The sequence below is a fragment of the Elephas maximus genome, chromosome 1 (assembly GCF_024166365.1).
Source record: "Elephas maximus indicus isolate mEleMax1 chromosome 1, mEleMax1 primary haplotype, whole genome shotgun sequence".
NCBI lineage: Eukaryota > Metazoa > Chordata > Mammalia > Proboscidea > Elephantidae > Elephas > Elephas maximus.
The window spans coordinates 195119226-195143826 of record NC_064819.1 but is presented as its reverse complement, the minus strand read 5'-3'; the positions used below and the strand labels follow the sequence as shown (position 1 = coordinate 195143826).

General features: G+C 38.6%; 1 protein-coding gene across 2 annotated transcripts in view; it reads right to left on the bottom strand.

Annotated features, from left to right (window-relative positions):
- The window catches only part of RSPO3 (R-spondin 3), a 97582-nt gene that overhangs the window by 34932 nt on the left and 38049 nt on the right, over positions 1-24601 (bottom strand). For both annotated transcript variants that reach the window (XM_049903217.1, XM_049903305.1), the window contains exon 4: positions 23568-23765. In XM_049903217.1, the coding sequence (XP_049759174.1) occupies positions 23568-23765 (198 nt within the window). The remainder of the gene's footprint in view (positions 1-23567; positions 23766-24601) is intronic.

The window sequence follows — 24601 nt, the reverse complement described above, 5'->3', positions numbered from 1 at the left end:
ACGCATTTAGCAATCAAAATCAAAAAGGGAGGGATAAATGGTAGAAATCCTGAAAAGTGCATTTTATCAGATGATTAGATGGAATAAACAACCTGAAGAGGTATTGTTCAAAATGATATGTTAAATATTACAATAAATTAAAGGTTATATGTATAGTATGGAAACCCAGGTGGCATAGTGGTTAAGTGCTATCGCTGCTAACCAAAAGGTTGGCAGTTCGAATCTGCCAGGCGCTCCTTGGAAACTCTATGGGGCAGTTCTACTCTGTCCTATAGGGTCGCTAAGAGTTGGAATTGATTCGACGGCAGTGGGTTATGTATAGTATGTGTTAGGTACGTTACAAAATTTCATTGTTTTCCATACTGCTTTGCTGCTTCAGACAACAAATGTGGAAGGGTCAATTCCATAAATGAATATAAGTACATAGAAATGTGAGAAGAAAACCAAGAAACACACAAGCCTGGCGTCTTAATGTATCCCAAGAGAGCTACTGTTCACAGCTACTCATTTCTCTCCACTCTACAACATGCTATCACTGCGGCATAATGCACACTAAGACCTCTGGCATGGCCTCTGCATAATGACTGGCTGCGTGGTAGTGGTGGCGGGGAGATGCACCAATATATTTTTCCCTTCTGAGAGTCATGCAACTTTCCTAAGAAAAAATATTGTCCTTTTCTATACCAAAGTGCTCATAGCAATGCCCAGTTCACATTTTAGTGTGAATATTACCAAAAGACATAAAGAGACCTCAGAAATCATCTTGTTTAATGGTTTTCACATACAGGACTACTGCACAGCCCTTACTTCAATACAACTATTTCTATTTTTATATATTTTATTTATTGGTTTCTGTACAAGATTTCAATTAGGCAAAGGGTTCTGTTACTAAAGCTAGTTTTAAAACCACTTTTCCAACCCAATTTTCTCATCTTATCACTATCTGCAGATAACCAAGCAATGTACTACCAGGAACAAAGCAAGTCCCAGGAAAATGCCAATTAAAAGCCACCTATAGGGTTGCTGGAGCCCTGGTGGTGCAGTGGTTAAGAACTCAGCTGCTAACCAAAAGGTCAGCAGTTCGAATCCACCAGCCACTCCTTAGAAACCCTATGAGGCAGTTCTACTCTGTTCTAAAGGGTCACTATGAATCGGAATTGACTGGGCAGCAACAGGTTCAACGGCTTTCCGCCTATAAGATACCTCAAGCCTGTCTCTTCATTACTTTCCTTTTCTGTTTGGTCCCACCTTTTTTGGTACCTGCTTCCCGTGAGCATTGTCTTAGCCTCATGTCCAAATCTGCCTTCCCAAATATCTGCTCCCAACCCATGCCAGGAAATGAAAGCAAAGGGAGACTGCCTGCTTTCACTGTAGCAGCTGCTGGTAGATCACATAGGTGGCTCCTTTTGCTACTTAAAAATATGGCTGATGAAAAGTGACTTCAAAAAGAGAAAGCAGGTTAAGTTAATATAATGATATATTATCAAACGTCTGGATAACTCCACAAACTGGATTAATAACATCGACACAGTTGTTAATAGAAAGCAATAAAACAATATTATAGAGGGTATGCGTCCATAAAGCAGCGTGATAAGCTGGAAATGCTACAGGATTCTCATTCCTCTTTTGACATTAACTAGCCTTGTGATAAGGTCACTTAGGCAAACTCACTCAATTTCTTTAGGTCTTAGTGTCATTCATTACAAAAAAGACTGATTAACCATACATCCACAAGGTCCCTTTTGACTCTCATATTCTGATGTTTCATATGTTGTTGTTACTGTACAAGAAAAGGAAATCTTCTGGAATAAGATTAATTCTAATACGTATGCCCTCTTAATTACATCAGCAGTGGACAAAGTGGGTTCATAGGGTATCTAAGTGAAAGGTTAGCAATTCAAACCCATCCAGAGGTACCTCAAAAGAAAGGCCTAGTGATCTGTTTTGAAAAGGTCACAGTCTTGAAAACCCTGGGGAGCTATGGAGCAGTTCTACTCTGCACACACGGGGTTGCCATGAGTTGGAATTCACTCGATGGCAACTGTTGGCTTTTTTTTTTTTTTGGTTAGGGCAAGATAGTTTATGTATGTATGTATATATATATATATATATATATATATATATATATATACACACACACATATATATCATCATAAAATTTTTTATGTGCACTCAAGTACATTCACACTAGTGTGTCCTGCACTATGTTCAGCACACAACTGTCACCCCTAAATGTTTGTAGAATGAACACTTACACATACAAGATTACAGTATTTAACATATTTTTAAATAATCGGCAACCCAGGAGGAAAAGTTTTGATTACTTAAAAGATAGGCAAAACCCACTATAAACATAGTCAAATAAATTACAGAATAAGAAAAATATTTTCTATACACATGACAAAAGTTTAGTATCACTACCATACGAAGTGTTCCTACAAATGATTCAGAAAAGAAAAATTTATAAAAAATTAGTAAAAACTTTGAATAGGCATCTTATAGAAATCCAAATAGCCAATAAACATGAGGTTAGTTTTATTGAGAGTTGTATAAATGCCAATAATAAAAACGATAAGATATCACTTGTTAATTCACCACATTGGCCAAATTTAAAAAGACAAAATATCCAGTGCTAGCAAGGATATGAAGAAACATGCATTTCTGGTATACTGCATGTGTGAACTGTTAAAACCTTTTTGAAAAGTAATCTCATAGAATACATTAATGTTTAAAACGTGCACATACTTTGATTTATCCATCCAATGTTTGGGCCTCCATTTTAAATTAAATCTCATAGTTATTAAATGCTTCCTATGTGCCAGGCTCAAGTCTAAGAGTTTTATACATACTCATGGACTCCTCAAGACATAACTCCTCACTGCAGTTCTGTAAGGTAGTTCCTGCTATTATCCTCATTTTTATAGATGAGGAAACTGGGGTATACAAATGCTAAGTAGTTTGCTTAAAGTCATAGAGCTAGGAAAAAGCTCAACTGAAATTTGAAAACAGGTGAAAACACATTAAAAAAAAATAAAAAATGTGTTTTCAGAGCCTGTGTTCTAAATGGAAACCCTGGCGGTGTAGTTGTTAAGTGCAACAGCTGCTAACCAAAGGGTTGGCAGTTCGAATCCACCAGGCACTCCTTGGAAACTCTATGGGGCAGTTCTACTCTGTCCTGTAGGGTCGCTATGAGTCAGAATCAACTCGACAGCACTGGGTTTCGTTTGATTTTTGGTTTGGTGTTCTAAATACTATGATGTATCACCCTTTTTCTACCTCTGATACAAAGTGAGAGCATCAGTTTACTATCATTCAGAGATTTTTTTCTCTTTGCTCTCCTAGTGAAAGCAAAAACTGGAAAACAATTTTACTCTCCATCAATAATGGAATGATTGAATAAATTATATTTTATTCACAGAATGTAACATTTTGCAGCTATTAAAAGACTGACTTGGAAAGATGTCCATAATATGAAAGCTAAAAATGGCACAGAAACACACATAAGCTATTGGGCCATCAAAACCAAAAAAGTCAAATTTACTGCTGTGGAGTCAATTCTGACTCATAGCGACCCAATAGGACAGAGTAGAACTGCCCCATAGGATTTCCTAGGCTGCAGATCCTTATAGAAGCTGACTGCCACATCTTTATCCCATGGAGTGGCTGCCGGGTTCTAACCACCAATCTTGGTTTGCAGTTGAACACTTAATTACTGCACCACCAGGGTTTATTGGGCCACCTAGATGCACAATTTTGTCCAACTTTCTCTACAGACAGAGAAAGAATAGGCGAAATACTTTCTGAAAAGAAAATATTCATTCTATATGTGAATATTTGTTTACATATATGCATATTTCCACAGGCATAAGAAAAAATAAATAAGGGTATTTACCACACTTTTAACATTGTTTTTCTCACTGAACTGAGGGAGAGTGAGAGTATTAGTTTCTTTTATATATCTTTTAAGTTTTTACATGTATACTCTTATTGATATTAAAAAATATACTTTTTGGAAAGTTAAAGGAACAAACAACAAACCCAGAGTTGAACTGAAATGGTTCTGATTTTCAAATTATTTTGTTTGTTAGGCTGATATTGGAAATATAAAAAAATAATATTTTGAAGATTTTGGAAAACTGAAAAGAAACCGATTATATGAGGAGGTAATTATTTCAAAATTAAGGAAACCTGCAGGGGTAGGAGAAAAGGATGATAAAGAAGATACCAAACAGGAGAAGGGGCACTAAGGGTATACATCATTGTAGGAAGCTAAATGGTGGAGGGAGAGAAATTAAAAATAAAAACTCCCTTCTCTTACACATTTCAAAAAAAACTTGACAGACAGGGCAAATGTGAATGTACCGCAGGTCTGCTCGTGAGATACTTTAGTAAACTCTATGGAGTAAACAGATCAAATTTTAATAATAAAATCTCTTTATTAATGGTTGAATTATTGGTTGGTTGAAGGCTAGATAAGCATCATCAAATGCTTACAGTGTGTATCCATTAATCTGAGTAATATTTCACTAATCATATGTCCATATTCAAAAAATAATTAGTTATCTAATTGTTGTTGTTGTTGGGTGTCTTCAAGTCAGTTCTAACTCATAGTGACCCTACCTACAACAGAAGGAAACACTGCCCGGTCCTGTGCCGTCCTCACTATCATTGCTATGTTTGAGCCCATCGTTGTAGTCACTGTGTCAATCCATCTCATTGAGGGTCTTCCTCTTTTTTCCTGACCCTGTACTTTACCAAGCATGACGTCCTTCTCTAGGGAGTGGTCCCTCCTGATAACATGTCCAAAGCACATGAGATGAAATCTCACCATCTTCGCTTCCAAGGAGCATTCTGGCTGTACTTCTTCCAAGACAGATTTGTTCACTCTGGCAGTCCACAGTATATTCAATATTCTTTGCCAGCACCATAATTCAAATGCATCTGTTCTTCTTCGGTTTCTCTTTTTCATTGTTCAGCTTTCACATGCATATGAGGCAACTGAAAATACCATGGCTTGGTTCAGGTGCATTTTAGTCCTCAGAGGGACATCTTTGCTTTTTAACATTTGAAAGAGGTATTTTGCAGCAGATTTGCCAAATGTCATGCATCATTTCAATTCTTGACTGCTGCTTCCATGAGCGTTGATTGTGGATCCAGGTAGGTAAAACGTATTCCTTGGCAACGTCAATATTTTCTCTGTTTATCAAGATGTTGCTTATTGGCCCAGTTGTGAGGATTTTTGTTTTCTTTATGTTAAGGTATAATCCATACTGAAGGCTGTGGTGTTTGATCTTCAGCAGTAAGTGCTCCAAGTCCTCTTCAGCAATCAAGGTTGTGTCATCTGTATATCAAAGGTTGTTAATGAGTCTGTCTCCAATCCTGATGCTCCATTCCTCTTCTTATAGCCCAGCTTCTCGGATTATTTGCTCAACATACAGACTGAATAAGTATGGTGAAAGGATACAACCCTGACGCACACATTTCATGAGTTTAAACTATGCAGTATCCCCTAGTTCTGTTTGAACAACTGCCTCTTGGTCTGTGTATGTTCTGAATTAGCACAATTAAGTGTTCTGGAAGGCCATTCTCAGAAATGCTATCCATAATTTGTTATGCCCCACACAGTCAAATGCCTTTGCATAGTCAATAAAACACAGGTAAACATGTTTTTGGTATTAACTGCTTTCAGCAAAGATCCATCTGACATCAGCAGTGATATCCCTCGTTTCACATCCTCTTTGAAATCTGGCTTGAATTTCTGGCAGTTCCCCGTCAAGGTACAGCTGCAACCATTTTGAATTATCTTCAGCAAAATTTACTTACATGTGATATTAATGATATTGTTTGATACTTCCCACACTCTGTTGGATCATTTTTCCTTGGAATGGGCACAAGTATGGCTCTCTTCCAATCAGTTGGCCAGGTAGCTCTCTTCCAAATTTTTTGTCATAGACGGAGTGAGTGCTTCCAGCTCTGCATCCGTTTGTTGAAATATCTCAGTAGGTATTCCGTCAATTCCTGGATCCTTGTTTTTAGCCAATGTCTTCAATGCAGCTTGGACTTCTTTCAATACTATCAGTTCTTGATCGTACACTACCTCCTGAAATGGTTGAATGTCGACTAATTCTTTTTGGTACAGTGACTGTGTGTATTCCTTCCATCTGCTTTTGATGCTTCCTGCATTGTTCAGTATTTTGCCCATAGATTCCTTCAATATTGGAACTTGAGGCTTGAATTTTTTCTTCAGTTCTTTCAGATTGAGAAATGGCAAACGTGTTCTTCCCTTTTAGTTTTCTAATCCCAGCCCTTTGCATATTTCATCATAATACTTTACTTTGTCTTCTTGAGCTGCCTTTTAAAATTTTCTGGTCAGTTCTTTTACTTTGTCATTTCTTCCTTTGCTTTAGCTACTCTACGTTCAAGAGCAAGTTTCTCAGACTATCTTCTGACATCCATTTTGGTCTTTCACTTCTGTCTTTTTAATGACCTTTTGCTTTTTTCATGTATTCCACAACTTGTCTGGCCTTTGGTCATTAATGTTCAAAGCTTCAGGTCTATTTTCGAGATAGTCTCTAAATTTAGCTCGGATATATACAAAGGTCATGCTTTGGCTCTATGGATTTGTTTTAGTTTTCTTCAGCTTCAACTTGACCTTGCATAGGAGCAATTGGTGGTCTGTTCTGCAGTTGCCCCTGGCCTTGTTCTGACTGATGACATTGAGCGTCTCCATCATCTCTTTCTACAGATTTAGTCGATTTGCTTCCTGTGTATGCTGTTGTTGTTAGGTGCAGTCGAGTCAGTTCTGATGCACAGTGACCCTATGCACAACAGAACGAAACAGTGCCCGGTCCTGCACCATCCCTACAATCGTTGTTATGCTTGAGCTCATTGTTGCAGCCACTGTGTCAATCCACCTTGTTGAGGGTCTTCCTCTTTTCCGCTGACCCTCTACTCCGCCAAGCATGATGTCCTTCTCCAGGGACTGATCCCTCCTGACCACATGTCCAAAGTATGTAAGATGCAGTCTCGCCATCCTTGCCTCTAAGGAGCATTCTGGTTGTACTTCTTCTAAGACAGATTTGTTCGTTCTTTTGGCAGTCCATGGTATATTCAATATTCTTCACCAACACCACAATTCAAGGGCATGAATTCTTCTTCTGTTTTCCTTATTCATTGTCCAGCTTTCACATGCATATAATGTGATTGAAAATACCATGGCTTGGGTCAGGTGCACCTTAGTCTTCAAGGTGACACCTTTGCTCTTCAACACTTTGAAGAGGTCCTTTGCAGCAGATTTACCCAATGCAATGCATCTTTTGATTTCTTGACATGACTGTTGATTGTGGATCCAAGTAAAACAAAATCTTTGACAACTTCAATCTTTTTTCCGTTTATCGTGACATTGCTTATTGGTCCAGTTGTGAGGATTTTTTTTTTTTTTTTTTATGTTGAGGTGCAATTCATACTGAAGGCTGTGATCTTTGATCTTCATTAGTAAGTGCTTCAAGTCCTTTTCACTTTCAGCAAGCAAGGTTGTGTCATCTGCATAACAGAGGTTGTTAAGTCTTCCTCCATACAGTCCAGCTTCTCGTATTATTTGCTCAGCATACAGATTGAATAGGTATGGTGAAAGAATACAACCCTGGCGTGTACCTTTCCTGACTTTAAACCATGCAGTATCCTCTTCTTCTGTCTGAACTGCCTCTTGATCTATGTAAAGGTTCCTCATGAGCACAATTAAATGTTCTGGAATTCCCGCTCTTCACAGTGTTATCCATAATTTGTTATGATCCACACAGTCAAATGCCTTTGCATAGTCAATAAAACACAGGTAAACATCCTTCTGGTATTCTCTGTTTCCAGCCAGGATCCATCTGACATCAGCAATGATATCCTTGGTTCCACGTCCTCTTCTGAAACCGGCCTGAATTTCTGGCAGTTCCCTGTCAATATACTGCTCCAGCCATTTTGAATGATCATCAGCAGAATTTTGCTTGGGTGTGATATTAATGATATTGTTCTATAATTTCCACATTCAGTTGGATCACCTTTCTTGGGAAGAGGCATAAATATGGATCTCTTCCAGTCAGTTGGCCAGGAAGCTGTCTTCCATATTTCTTGGCATAGACGAGTGAGCTCCAGTGCTGCATCCGTTTGTCGAAACATCTCAATTGATATTCCATCAGTTCCTGGAGCCTTGTTTTTTGCCAATGCCTTCAGAGCAGCTTGGACTTCTTCCTTCAGTACCATTGGTTCCTGATCATATGCTATCTCTTGAAATGGTTGAACATCGACTAATTCTTTCTCCTATGTAAGCTACTGTTTATGTTGTTGAAAAAAGGTATTTCCAATGAATAGGTCATTAGTTTTGGAAAATTCTATCATGCAATTTCTGGGATCATTTCTATCACCAAGGTCATATTTTCCAGCTACCGATCCTTCTTCATTTCCTACTTTCACATTCTAATCACGAGTAATTGTCAATGCATCTTGATTGCATGTTTGATCAATTTCAGATTGCAGTAGTTGATAAAAATCTTCAATTTCTTGATCTTTGGCATTAGCGTTTGGTGTGTAAATTTGAATAATAGTAATATCCTTGTAAGTGTATGGATATTATCCTATCACTGACAATATTGTACTTCAGGATAGATCTTGAAATGCTCTTTTTGACAATGAATGAGACACCATTCCAGTTCAATTTGTCTTTCCTGGCATTGCAGACCATATGATTATCTGATTCAAAATGGCCAATACCAGTCCATTTCAGCTCACTAATGCCTTAGATATGTACCTTGAAGCATTCCATTTCATATTTACACAACTTCCGGTTTTCCCAGTTTCATACTTTATATATTCTGCGTTCTGATTATTGGATGTTTGCAGCTGTTTCTTCTCATTTTGAGTTGTGCTGCATTAGCAAAAGAAGGTCCAGAAAGCTTTACTTCATCCATGTCATTTAGGTCGTCTCTACTTTGAGGAGGCAGCTGTTCCCCAGTTGTCTTATGAGTGCCTTCCAACCTGAGTGGTTCATCTTCCAGCAGTGTATCAGGCAATGTTCCCTTGCCATTCATAAGGTTTTCGCTGGCCAATATTTTTAGAAGTATATCTCCAGGTTCTTCTTCTTAGTCTGTCTTAGTCCGGAAGCTCTGCTGAAACCTGTTCACCATGGGTGATTCTGCTAGTATTTGAAGTACTGGTGGCATAGCTTCCAGCACTTCTTTAAAGTGTTGAAAAGCAAATGCTCTTTAGAAGCAAGGATGGTGAGACTGCGTCTTACATACTTTGGACATGTTGTTAGGAGGGATCAGTCCTTGGAGAAGGACATCATGCTTGGTAAAGCACAGGGTCAGCGGAGAAGAGGAAGACCCTCAACAAGGTGGACTGACACAGTGGCTGCAACAATGGACTCAAGCCTAACAACAACTGTAAGGATGGCACAGGACTGGGCAGTATTTTGTTCTGTCGTGCATAGGGTCACTATGAGTTGGAACTGACTCGACGGCACATAACAACAACAACAACAAGATTCCAGCATCACAGCAATATGAAAGCCACCACAGTAGACAAACTGACTACTGAGTAGTGGGTTATCTAATTAGCTGTCTACTAATTACATTATAGGAGTCCCTGAGTGGCACAAAGTTTTAAGCACTTAACTACTAACTGAAAGGTCGGTAGTTCAAACTCGCGTATAGGTAGGTGCCTCAGAAGAAAGGCCTGGTGATCTGCATCTGAAACCTCACAGCCTTGAAACCCCTATGGACTGCAGTTTTACTCTGCAATACATGGGGCCACCATTAGTTGGAATTGACTCAAGAGCTACTGATTTGTTTTTTACTTCTTTTGGCTTAATTACTTTATGGAAAACTAGTTTTTTTTTTTTTTTTCAACTAGGACAATGATTCCCCCTCATAGGTTAATAAGACATTATCTGCTGATTTTATGCATGCATACATTTTCATATCTGTTTTATTTTTAGAATTAGCAATTATTGCTATTTCCCAAATGTGAGTTCAGTATCTTATTTCCTTGCCTAAAATGTGAAACTTTTCAAAAAAAATCAGTGAAAGGTAAGTAGAATTATGCTTCCAGATATTAGAGTTCATGTAATGCAAAAGCAATAGGGATAGCTCAGTTTAAAACGGACATACTTTGCACTGAGATATAAAATGCAGTTGGACTCTACTCAGAAACTCTTCCCTAAATCTGATCCTTTGCAAAAATAGGAAAAGCAGGCTTTTCCAGCAGAAACAACAAATGAACAAAACCACGCTTTATAAGGCAGATTTCTCAATTATGGCAGCCTGGGCTCACAGAAGCTAGAGTTATGACCTGCTGGTGTATACACAGTATAAACACAAGAGTTCAGTAATTGGGTTTAGTTAATTTGAAAGTTTCAGTGGCCTGGTGCATAACCAAGCAAAAGGTCATTACCCACACTGGTGCATTTCACACAGAACACTCAGCAGCCAGAAATGGACGTGGACATGTCTTTACTTAAGACTGCACAAATCAATCCTGGAAACCATTCTTATGAGTAGTGGATTCTTTTTCCATTAATTTCAAAGCCAGTTTACGCACATAAAAACATCTCTAAAAAATCCAGATAAACCAAACAAAAGTTAGGTACGTTAGAATATTGCTAGGATTATGTTATACATGCCTGTCCAGTCTAAACTAGATGGAAAAAAATTTTTTGGTTACTTTCCCTCACTTGGAGTCCCGGTGGCACTGTGGTTAAGTGTTTAGCTGTTAACCAAAAGGTTGACAGTTCGAATCCACCAGCTGTTCCATGGAAACCCTATGGGGCAGTTCTACTCTGTCCTTTAGGGTCACTATGAGTCAGAATCGACAAGCTGGCAATGGGTTTTATTTTCTTTTTCCCTAACTTAATTTTTTTTTTCACAAATATTGTAGAGGAACTATCTTGGAGAACAGATACTTTCAGACTTGGTAAATTCTAAGAACAACTTTTTTTTGAGGGGGGCTATTTACATCTGTGTTTTTGTCAGCCTAAGCACCCTTATTTCTAAGTAGAACCACCATTCAAAATGGCCCTCTTGTTCCTTGGCTTCAATGGTGGGCACGTGACTTATGCATAGCAGTCATAGTCCCTCAATTCCGCTGCCATGGTGAATGGGTCAAGGGGTGGATATGTGATGCAGGCAGGGCCAGTTTGAGTTCTTTCCTGAGGCTGGATGAATAGATACTGAAAGAGAGAAAGCCTATTCTTGGTACACTCCCATTCATGACGATAAAAATGATACAGTTTAATGTAAATGGGTTTCGTTTTAATGATGTCACAGAACTTAATTGTAATCTGGTTGTATTTGCTTTGATCTCAACTCTTGGGAGGCCTAAGGACAACCTATCTAGTCCTTTCTGTTAGTCTATAACAATCTACAAAATTAGTCTGTAATGCTTCTATGAAAAAGCTGCTGGAGTAGATAAAAAGAGATGATAATGACCTATGGAAAGAATAATACTTTTGTGCCTTCAAATATGGGATGTTTTCTGTGCCAAAGAGGGCTCAGCGACATAAGCAGTTTCAAGAAGTAACGGTATTAGGGTGGTGGGAAGGAGGACAGGAGCATGAAAGCAGAAAGTATTTTTCTGTTGGAGAAATGTTTGCTTTGTAATTAGCAAAGGACAACAAGGCCCTTTTGGAAACTATATTTGGGGGTCCAGAATTTAAATTTATGCTGATGCTCTCAGAGTTTCTCTCTAGGGAACCCTCTTAATTGGCAGGGATCTCAGTTGGCTAGGACAGGTTACAAATGGGGCCAAAGTCGTACAGTCATTTCTCCCAAGGGCCAGTTAACTAAGCTCTGTTCCAGAGCCACAAGCTGTATCTTTAACCCCATTTAGTCATCTTACAAACGCATACTAGCACTTCAAAATGGTAGGCAAAAGGAAAAAAAAAAAAAAAAAACCCATTGTTGAGTCAATTTCGACTGGCAGCGACCCTACAGGGCAGAGTAGAACTGTCCCATAGGGATTCCAAGGAGCAGCTTGTGGATTCGAACTACTGACCTTTTGGTTAGCAGCCGAGTTCTTAACTACTGTGCCACCAGGCAAAAAATAGGCAGAGATATTTTATCTTTGTCAGTGTAAATAAATATCTTTGTAAATGTTGTTAATGAACTCTAATGAAGGCTGCAGACACTGATGGAACAAGTCACAGAGATGAAAACTGTCAAAACAGGTATATGCTACAGTTGAGCTGATCATTGATGGTCATAACCTGTGGACCCACATAAACCATGATGCTGATATCTAGAATATAAGATCCATGGTGGCAGGAACTTTTGTCTCTCTCGTTCACTGATGTAGCCCCAGTACCTAAGAGTGCCTGACACACCAAAACCAAACTGAACCTGTTGCTGTTGAGTCATTCCAACTCATAGCGACCCTATAGGACAGGGTAGAACTGCCCCATAGGGTTTCCAAGGAGCACCCAGTGGATTCAAACTCCCGACCTTTTAGTTAGCAGCCGTGCTCTTAACCACTGTGCCACCAAACTTCACCTGACATACAGTTAGTGCTTATTAAGTATTTGCTAAGTGTATGAATTTATCTTAGTCTGGCCTCTTATTTATTCTTTGTATTCTGCTCTTTATAAATTGGAATGTATAATACAGATGATTTCCTATATGACATAACATCTCCTGTATCAACCATTTGACTGTGTTTTTACAAAGAAAGAGACACTATCTTAGAAAGCAAGAGATTGTTGAATGAATGAGTAATCAGACTCTTCAAATTGCAAACAAAAGAAAGACCTCTGCGGTAGATTACAAAAATGGTTATAATTTTCCACTCCTCACTGTAAATCGATGCTCCCTTGCAAAGTAACTGTGGCTTCTCCCAACAAGAGGTGAAATCTATTTCTTCAACTCTTGAATCAGGTCTGGCCTTGTGACTTGCATAGGTTAAAAGAATGTGGGGAAAGTGAAATTGTGCCAGTTCTGTGCCTAGCCTCAATAGGAATTTCTTCTCCTCTCCCTCTTGGAACACTGTAGACTCTTAGCCAAAGTGATGATAATAGAAAAACAGCAGATTCCCCAGTTCCTCAGCCAGCCAACCACATGAGGAGCCTAGCCAAGGTCAGAATTGCCAGGTGGATCTCAGTCCAAACTGCCCACCCACAGAGTGTTAAACAAATGGTTGTTATCTTAAGCTTTTATGTTTTAGAATTATTTGTTATGCAGCAAAAACTAACTAAAACAATTTCACTTTCATGCACAGGGTCTAAACAATGGCAAAATCACTGTATATTTTGTGTACTACAGCTATCACTCTGTTCAATAACCTGATCACTGTGAATCATGTTACACACACCAATGGGTAAAAGAACATTAAACAAAACAAAAAGCCCTGGCTGTTGAGTCGATTTGACTCATAGCGACCCTTATAGGACAGAGTAGAACTGCCCCATAGGGCTTCCAAGGAGTGGCTGGTGGATTTGAACTGCTGACCTTTTGGTTAGCAGCCAAACACTTAACTACTGTGCCACCAGGCCCTGCTCCCCCAACCAAAAAAAAAAAAAAGCATTAGGTGTTGCTAAACATGACAAAAAAGAAATCTTAGAAATATAGACACTTTCAAGGGTGATATATCGGTTGTCTTATAATGGGGACGTTGAGGTACACAGCAACATAGCAGAGAAGCCATTGCAGAAAGGAAGGGAATGCACAGATCATAGTAACATTTAAGTATTTCTTTGAATATACATGTAACCACCATGAATGATGTCCCCAAAATCTCAGGGAATATGCAATAATAGAATGATATGAACTCGATCTTAATTTTAAAGAGATAATCACTGTTGGCTGAGTCGTAAAGAATAGTATAGTACCCAGGGCTGCAAGTATGAAAGAAAAAGGTTTCACATATTCTGCAGAGATTTTTCTTCAACCTTGAGAAGTTACAAACGTACAACAGAGAAGTAAAATGTGTTAGGGGTAAGAAACTTAATGTCATTTCACTTTTTCTGCATCTATTCAAGTGCTGACTGTGGTCCTCCTTCATTATTATATAGAGGAGTCACCTGTATATATTAACGATCTTGGTGTGTGTGTATGGTCGTCAATCCACAAACCTGGGCAACAGAGAATCCTTGCAAAGGCCCTGTCATTGCCATGTCAACTCCAGAGGAAACAATGAGAAGTTGGGGCCTGTCTCTGAAGTTATATGAATAATAAATTCTGACACATGTCCACTGAGTTTGCAAGCTGATTCGATTGCTTCAAGAATTAAATTGGAGTTGGTGGGAAAGCAACAAAATGAAGGAAGAGTTGAGTAACATAGCCAAGAAGAAAAACACAATCAAGACAAGGAATAGGTCATGAATGAACACGACTAGAAAACATCTGAAGAGGAAACATGTTTTTATGAGGCCTTTAGAGATTAGTGATGCCTAAAACCAAGCCCACTGCTGTCAAGTTAATTCCAGCTCGTAGCGATTTTATAGGGCAGAGTAAACTGTCCCATAGGGTTTTCAAGGCTGTAAATCCTTACAGAACCAGACTGCAACATCTTTCTCCCACGTAGTGGCTGGTGGTTTGAACCGCTGACCTTTCAGTTAGCAGCTGAGTGCCTAACCAGGGCTCCAGTAGTGGTACCTACACCCTTTCAAAAGTCCTGGTGGGACAATGTTTAAGTGCTTGGCCGCTAACTGAAAGATTGACAGTTTGAACCAATCCAGTGACTGCGGGAGAAAGACCTGGTGATCTGCTCCTATAAAAATAACAGCCTAGAAAATTCCATGGAGCAGTTCTACCCTGTCACATGGGGTTGCCATAAGTCAAAATCTACTCGATGGCACCTAACAACAACATAAGACCCTTTCAAAGGAAATAGTACACTTGAATCATTATTACAAGTCTAATATTTAAAACAGGAGTGGCATATACAAACTGTAATCTTTCAATCAGTAACAGTTTATACCATAAATTGATTCTATTATTCACAAATTTAGAGAGACAAAATTCTGAAGTATTAGGTTGAACCATACGAAACTGTAAATATTCAACCATTTGCAACCATTTGCATATGAAATGGAAATTTCATATGGTTCACGAGCAATTAAAAAAAAGCAAAACTAGTTGCTGTTGAGTGGATTCCAACTCCTCCATAAACAGATAGTTAAGAGAGTATTAAAAAACAAAACAAAACAAAACATGGCTTCTTATTGTTGTTGGTTGGTGCCATCGAGTGGGTTCTGACTCATAGCAACCCTATGTACAACCAGACCAGACAAAACACTGCCCAGTCCTGCACCATCCTCACAATCATTGCTATGTTTGAGCCCATTGTTGCAGCCATTAAGTCAATCCATCTCACTGACAGTCTTCCTCTTTTCCACTGACCCTCTACTTTACCAAGCATGATGTCCTTCTCCAGGGTCTGTCCCTCCAGATAACATGTCCAAAATATGAGAGAAAATGTCTGGCCATCCTCGCTCCAAGGAACAGTCTGGCTCTGTTCTTTCAAGACAGACTTGTTCATTCTTCTGGCAGTCCGTTCAATATTCTTCACCCACACCATAATTCAAAGACATCAATTCTTCTTTGGTCTTCCCTGTTCATTGTCCAACTTTCAGGTGCACATAGGCAATTGAAAACACCATGGCTTGGGTCAGGTGCACTTTAGTCCTCAAAGTGTTATCTTTGCTTTTCAACACTTTAACGAGGTCTTTTGCTGCACATTTGCCTAATGCAATCAATGTGCCATTTGATTTTTAGACAGCTGCTCCCATGGATGTTGATTGTGGATCAAAGTAAAATGAAATCCTTGGCAACTTCAATCTTTTCTGTTTATCATGATGTTGCTTATTGGTCCAGTTGTGAGGATTTTTGTTTTATGCTGAGGTGTAATCTATACTGAAGGCTGCAGTCTTTGATCTTCACCAGTAAGTGCTTCAAGTCCTTTTCTCTTTCAGCAAGCAAAGTTGTGTCACCTGCATATTGTAGGTTGCTAATGAGTCTTCCTCCAATCCTGACGCCCCGTTCTTCTTCATATAGTCCAGCTTCTTGGATTATTTGCTCAGCATACGTATTGAATAAGTAAAGTGAAAGGATAGAACCCTGAAGCACACCTTCCCTGATTTTGAACCACACAGTACCCCCTTGTTCTGTTCCAATGACTGCCTCTTGATCTATGTACAGGTTCCGCATGAGCACAATTCAGTGTTCTGGAATTCTCACCCTCTGCAATGCTAGCCATAATTTGTTATGATCCACACAGTCGAATGCCTTTTCATAGTCAATAAAACACAGGTAAACACCTTTCTGGTATTCTCTGCTTTCAAACAAGATCCATCTGACTTACCGATGATATCCCTCATTTCACATGCTTTACTGAATCCAGCTTGAATTTCTGTAAGTTCCCTGTTGATGTACTACTGCAACTATTTTTGAATTATCTTCAGGAAAACTTTACTTATGTGTAATATTAGTAATTTTGTTTAATAATTTCTGCATTCTGTTGTATCACCTTTCTTTGGAATGGGCACAAATATGGATCTCTCTAAGTCAGTTGGCCAGGTAACTGTCTTCCAAATTTCTTGGCATAGATGAGTGAGCACCTCCAACCACAAAATTAATCTTGGTGTAGAGAAAAAAGTCAAATAGTGATTAAACACCTGGCAGGCCTTACCACTGAGGACGTTAAATGAAAAATTGGGCTGTGGTTTTAAAAGAAAGTATGTACATTTATGTCCCTGGGTTGTACAAATGGTTTGCACTGGACTACTAAAAGGTGGCAATTCCAACTCACCCAGTAGCATGGTGGAGGAATGGCCCGGTGATCTGCTTCCACAAAGATTACAGCAAAGAAAATCCTATGGAGCAGTTCTACTCTGACATACATTGGGTAGCCATAAATTGGAATCAGCTTGATGCCAATGGGTTTGGGTTTTTTGAATATACATCTATAATAAGAAATGCCTCTCTTAGAGCAAGGGGTGCTGTATACTACAATGGACTACTTTTCTTAGAGGTTTTAAATATGGCTGAATATTTTTGTGTACCACAGGATATTTTAAATTAAAAGAATATTATTTTTTAGTAAAATTGATTGAGTAGCAAAATTTCCACCCTTGTTCCACCATTTGGTCCTTATTACCAAAGTTTCCCACCATAGCCAGGTTATTACTGGCAGCAACTGATCCTCCCCAGAATCTTAATAAGCATCTCATTTGGGTAGGGATGACTAGGCCACCAAAAGGGATAACTAAGGGAGATTAATGAGTTTATACTAGGGTTTCTTATCCTTAACATTATTAACGCATCATTCTTGTTGTCTGGGGCTGTAGTAAGGAGCCCTGGTGATGCAGTGGTTAAGAACTTGGCTGCTAACTGAAAGGTCGGCAGTTTGAACCCATCAGACACTCTGGGGGAGAAAGATGTGGCAATCTGCTTCAGTAAAGATTTACAGGCTTGGAAACCCTATGGAGCAGTTCTACTCTGTCCTACAGGGTTGCTATGAGTTGGAATCAACTTCACAACAATGGGTTTGGTTTGGTTTTGGGTTTGGGAATGTCCTATGCATTACAGGATGTTGAGCAGAATCCCCTGGCTTCTATCCACTAGATTCCAGTAGCACCATGTCTCCCCAAGTCATGATGACAATAAAAAATGTCCCCTGAGGGCTGCAAAATTCTCCCCAAATGAGAACCACAGTCTCTGGCTCCACTCTCATTTCAGTTCTGTACTTTGTTGATTTTTCTCTGACTTATGTTGAAGGGTGTCTGTGTAGGGATAGAGCAGAAAGCTCCCAGCATCCAGTGCTTAAAAAGGTTGAGTGTTTGTAGGCCAGCTGGTCTTCTTCCATGAGGTGAAGGTGAGGAGAGGATATAATGCAAATATTCTAAGCCAGTTGGCATCCTACAATTTTGAGCAAATGGATCCATCTATTTGGATTTTGATGAACTGTTTTGAGAATCCTGGCTAAACGTCTTGCTTTGAAATTGAATGAATATTTAACATAAATGCTTCCTATAAAAAAATTCAACTACATAGCACTGGAGTAGTTATAAAAAATTTTTGAAGTAAACTTTTTTTTTTTTTTAAGGGACAGAGGAGCAAACCTAAGAATAGAGCAGATTTATTGTCATTATTTTTTAGTTTGATTTATTAAAATTGATTGTACTATAATTTTAAATATAGTACTCATGATAAACATAATGCATAAGTATAAAACCGGTATTTGAGGGTACAATTAATAACAATTTATAAGTTAACTTTGCATAAGTTCCTTTATGTAAAGGTTAGTAGACTTTTACTTTAATTTTGGCAAAGCATATAAACTGACCTACAATCTATTCAAATCAATGCAATAATGTAACAATTCACACTTGTTTCTTCCCTGGAAACATTCCTGGACATTTTGGCTTTTTTTATTGTAATGAATTCTTTCTGTCCTTCTTTGCTAGACTGGATGTTAGATCTTCTTTACTTCAGGAAATTAGACCTGCCCCCATTTTTTCTATGACTCAGTTCTCTCTTCTTTCGATCCCAAGAACATACCTGTGAGGAAAAATTTTAACTTTACCCAAAGGATTTGGGCTTTGTCCTTGGTTCCTGAGAGATAAGCTCTAAAACCTTGGAGTTTCCCCCAATGACTGAAGTGTCTTTGATGAGGATTCAAGACCACACCTAAAGGTTTTGGGTCATGTTGAGTGGTCGTTGACTATGCCAGAAAGACCCACAGTGCCATGCAACATTGATCTCGTGATATGGACCTCCTGATATTGACCTTGTGATATCACATGGCCTCAGGGGAATGGGGCTAGAGTTTGATTTATATGAGACCCCCTAGTAAAAGCTCTGGACAATGAATTTCCAAGGGATTCCTGGTTGGTGAAAGAAATCTGTCCTCGGGAAGGTAACGCGGCATGGCTTCTTTGGGACATGGAAGCTCCCTCCCAGACCTCACCCTATGAGTCTCTTCTTTGTGCTAATCCTAATTCGTATTCTTTATAATGAAGCTGTAATTGTAAGTATAGTACTTTTCCATGAGTTCTGTTAGTCGTTCTGGCAAAGTATCAAACCTGTGGAGGAAGTAGGAGCCGGCATGTTAGGAGAGGGTAAAGGGAAGGGAATCCCTGTATTTGTAGACAGCAGATCAGAAGTGAAGGTGTTGTGTGAACTCCCAAAGTTGCAGCTGGCATCAGTCTGGAGGACTGTGTCCTTTAACTTGCGAGGTTGCCCAGCCAGGGTGGTTACTGTCAGACAAAGAAGTGCTACATGTACAGAGGTGTCAGTACAGAAGTGGAACAGTTGGGTGGTGTCTTAAGCTGGGTTCTCTAGAGACACAAAACCAGTAAAGCCTATAAATATCTATATAGAAAGATTTATATCAAGGAAGTGGCTCACACAGTTGTAGAAGCTGGAACATCCCAAATCCATGGGTCAGGCTGAAGACTTTTCCTGATTCACGAAGCTGCATGGGTTGGCAAACCCAAGATCAGCAGGTCAGACAGCAGTGTTCTTGTTCAAAGGCTGCAAAAATCGATGAATCCCAAGATCGGCAGGCAAGATGGCAGATAAGCTGCAAGCTCAAATCCCAAGAATTGCAGATCAGGTGAACTGAAGCCAGCTGCAGGATCCAGAGTAAGCAAAAGCCCGCAAGACTTATCAGAGAGTCCACCTATATTGGATGCAGGCCACATCCCAAGGACACTCCTTTTCAACTGACTGGCTATTCACAGCAGATCCCAACATGGAGGTGATCACATTATATATATCAAATCTCATCATGGAACTGATCACATCATCATACGACTGACAAACTACATCCTAACTGCCAAACCACTGAGAATCATGGCTCAGCCAAGTTGACACACAACCTTAACGATCACAGGAGTCGAACTGAATTGAATGTATTTGGTTGATCTTTACAATGACCTACCTGTAATTAATGAGTATCTTCTTAATGCATTTAGCCACAGAGTGAAATTCTTCATTCTTTGTGAATTGCCTGAAAACTCACCTATGGGAATTTCTCTTCAGTTAATCAGAGGAATTTACAAATGAATGAGAAACATGTTTGGTGACTTTCTTTCCTCACCAAAAAAATACCCTTTTGCATCAAATCAGAAACACATATATCTCCCTGTCCTGTTTTACTTCCTCTTATTTAAGATGGTTACACTCAGTACATCAAAACAATCAAAAATATATATCGACAATCATTGAAAGTGCACTTTCTCTTTCCTTACTCCTATTTTAATATGCTGTCTTAATGTATAGACTAGTCTAGATGTTAGGCTTTATAATATCTTAAGATATATGTTATTTACCTTGATATTTCAAATTGAGATAGGCTCAAACTAGAAGTAATTGTAATAAGGGGAGGATAACCCAGTAAGCAAGGTAAGCATAGGCTTGCTTGTGCTTACTTACTATTCTGTAGTGAACAATTTCACATTTTTCATCATATCAAAGATTCTGGGTCTAGGTATGGCTGGCATCTGTCTCTCTCCCAACCCCATAGTACCTTCCTGCAGAATCAAAGCCTCTTTTCAAATTTATAGTCCCTGACAGGCGGATGACCCAGTAAGCAAGGTAAGCACAGGTTACTTGTGCTTACTTACTAATTTCATACGTGAAATTGTTCACTACAGATGATCTGGTAAGCAAGGTAAGCGCTGTGCTTACCTTGCCTATTGGATAATTTCCCCCCGGCTTGGGGTAATTTTCGTATTATAATGTGATGTTTGGTTTAGTGAGGTGTCCAGAGGTCATAATTACATTCTATTTGGTTTCTTCATGTTCGAATAGGAGCTTTGATAAGTGACTGTTAGGAGCATTTAAGGAAAATGTTAAGATACAGAAGTGGGGAATGAAGGCAAAAGTAACTTCCTTCCTACCTTACATTTCTGGACTATTTGAGAAAAATTTTTGGCATATAAAAAGATGAATGAAGATTAAATAAAAGTGGAGCTAAATCTGGAATTTAATTAGGCACGTGACCCACATTCTCTTTTCAATACTCTTTGTATGATCAAATTTGAAAAAGAATGCACACTTGAATTTTTCTAGATGTATAAAGTTTTGTTTGCAAATGTACAATGTCACTGTATTCTACTGAAAGCGGAGAGGAAAGACCAGAAAGAAATCTTACACAAAGTCACAGGTTACTATTTTAAACCTGTGGCATTATTTATCTTATCAGTTACTAGTTATACCCACTGCCATCAAGTCAATGCCAACTCATAGTGACCCTATAGGACAGAGTAGAACTGCCCCATAGAGTTTCAAGGAGCACCTGGTGGTTTCAAACTGCCAACCTCTTGGTTAGCAGCCATAGCACTTTAACCACTACGGCACCAGGGTTTCCTTACTAGTTATAAGAACTGACATTTCCAATGTTATTATTTAAGTTGAGTGTTGGCAAAAAAATATTAAAAGACCACATTCTCAAATAAAAGAAGTACAACATAATTAGTATTATAATTTAAGTTTTCTACTGGGTGAGCTTTTTTGCACTTATGTTAAAAGCAAAATGTGCCGAATACTAATTAGTAATTTAGAATATTTGTGGAAAGAATAAAATGAGCAAAGACCACCTGTAAGTCATTAAATTTCAAGAAAATTTAGTAAACATAAGTAAATGTACAACTATGGGACATACCAACAAGCAGAGTGATGAAATATTTGATTTCCAAATCCAACTTTTAAAATCTAAGATGTTTTAAATTAATTGGTAACAAATGCCAGAAAGACCTTTTTCACTAGCCAACTTTCATTCCTTAAACTAAGTTTTAATCAAAACCTCTTACAAATTTACAAAAGCTTGAAGTTCTCTTTAAAATGACCTTTGCCTTCAAGAATTTCATCACATTAACTACTTGGTTATTAATGGCAACAACAGGCTCTATATATTCTGGAGATGGACAATTTTCTTGGTAGAGTGAAAGAACACTTTTCAAAGTACTGGTGAACCAAATTATTTCTTGTACGAGCAGTGTTTGAATTTGCACAGTACCGTCTTCTGAGTTCCCATTGAACTTTATTCACATGTCTATAATCTCCATTACTATGTGATATTGTGATTATGTTTAAACATCTCAAACCTCCACTGGACTCTGAGTGTACCTTCACGATAGAAGAGTACAGTACACCCACTCCTCACCCTATCGACTTGGTTAGGTTCCAAAGACCAGGTTATTATACAAAAATTGGCATTATGAGAAAAGGGAGGATGATCACATCAGATCACGAAATGGAAGATGACTACATCATTACATAACTGCAAAATTACATTATTACATAGCTGCCAAACCACTGAGAATCACAGCCCACCCAAGGTGACAAATAACCTTAACCACCACAGCCAGCACTACTCTCGCCTTGCTCCCTGGTGTTCATTACTGCCAGACGTACATCGTAAATTTGCAAAATAGTAGAATAGTAGATTTTATCACTATTGTCATAAATGCGAAATACTGAATAACAAGATAGTCGATAAGTGAGGACTAGCTGTATTCAGTTCTGAATCCCCAAGGTTTAGCACTGTGTGTGGCATAAAATAAGAGCTCAATAAAACTGTGCTAAATGAATGAATAAGTTAAGCAATTTCAACTACTCTTATTTCAAGTTGCAATTAATTGAGAAGATAATTTATAGCCTCACCAGACAACTACCAATAGTTATATAAAGCTGCAAATATATTTGTAGGCAGTGATGCTGAGGACAGTAATGTGAAAGATATAAAAATGATATTTCAATGGTCAACAGCCGTGGTTCTTCTAAATGGAAATTTAATAACCCTTGGGCGTCATAACCCAACCCAACATAAAAAACCCAACATAGGAAATGGTATATTTCCCCTTGGCGATCTTAAGACTTAAGAACCAGGCTCTGACACAGAATTATTTAATTTTGATCTAAAAGATTCTATAATCTGGTATGCAAATATAAATTGTAATACATTTTTTGTATTTTAAAATATTTTTTATAATTAAAAAATCTGAGTGTAGAATGTCATTAATGGCTGTAGTATATTCACAAAAAATATGCCCTTGTTCATTTATTTCAAACATAAAGCCAGTATTAAAAATATCTGTCCATTTAAGTATTTTAAAAACCCTATATAATCTGTGAAATATATTTAGCTAAGAAGTTTGCAATTTAATTGCCCTGTTTTGGTTTGTAGGTAAGAAGGAAAGGAGTAAATAGATGGCTGATGTCTCCTCACCGTGGACTTGTACCAAATGGCATTGGGTCTTGAGTTTTTGAGGCTTCCCCCAAAGTTTTCTAGGCACTAGGAAGGTGGATGTTGGGAAAGATAATAGTCCAAATGCCTATTATACAGTTCTGATTGTTAGAATTCAATTAACACTCTTTGTAGTAGTCTAAAGTTCTGAGATCAGGTTATATTTTTTAAAACTGCAGTGTCTATAGTCTTTAATTTACAGCTGGCATAGTCTTTGTTCAGTATATATTGTAGGGTTTTAGACATGAATGATAATGTTAAATGTCTCCCAAGAAATAAAGTGAATTTATGCATCAAATTATGAAGATTCATGCAAGCACATTTTGTTAATATGGCTGTACCTCTTTCTCCCTTTTGACACTTCTTTCTCTGCACTGTACACTTTCTTGTCTCACTGGTGGGTGGACACAGGTTACCCTTTGCTGAAGGATGCTGTACTATTTCTCGGGCTCGTGTCTCAGTCCCTCTTTTGAAGCCACATGTTTTTCCTTTCTTCATGCATGGACTCCAAGGACTCCATTCACTGGCCTCACAGTGCACTGAAATGGCAGAAACCACTTTCACTATTGTTAAATAAAGAAAACGTTTGCTTCCATCAATACTTAACCAAATTTGAACAGAAATCCTGCAGACCAAAGTTGGGCAAGATGACTTAAAGATAAAACAAAGAGAAAGAGAAAGGCAAGAATAGAATGTTTTCAGTACCACACTATCAGGTAGACTCATCCTTGCATTGGGCTTACTTTTTACTCTAGATTGAGTTAGCCCCGTCACTAAAGTAATTACTCACAATTGGCCAGTGCTTTACCATTTCCAGAGCATTTTGCAGCTACAACTACTGATTGATCCTAACAAGAATTTGTTTGGAAGATGAACTAGCTGTTATTAGGTGCTACAGAACTGATTCTCAAACTTTAACATGCATCGGAATCACCTGGAGGACTTGTGAAAACACAGAGTGCTGGGCTCCACACCCAGAGTTTCAGATTCAGTGGTCTGATGGGGTTTGGAATTTGCACTTCTAACAATCCAGGTGATGCTGATTTGTGGATACTGGGAACACATTGAGGAAACCCTGGTGGCATAGCGGTTAAGTGCTATGGCTGCAAACCAAGAGGTCAGCAGTTTGAACCCACCAGGAGCTCCTTGGAAACTCTATAGTGCAGTTTTACTCTGTCCTACTATGAGTCGGAATCAACTCAACGGCAGTGGGTTTGGTTTTGGTTTGGGAACACATTTTGAGAGCCTCTGTGCTAGAGAACGGTTGAGTAAGAAACCAAATCCAGGTCTTTGCCTTATAATTCACAGCCTTTTCTATTTTCTACTTCGTGTGCTGTTGGACACTTAAATATCGTCATTTGTTACTAGATGTGAT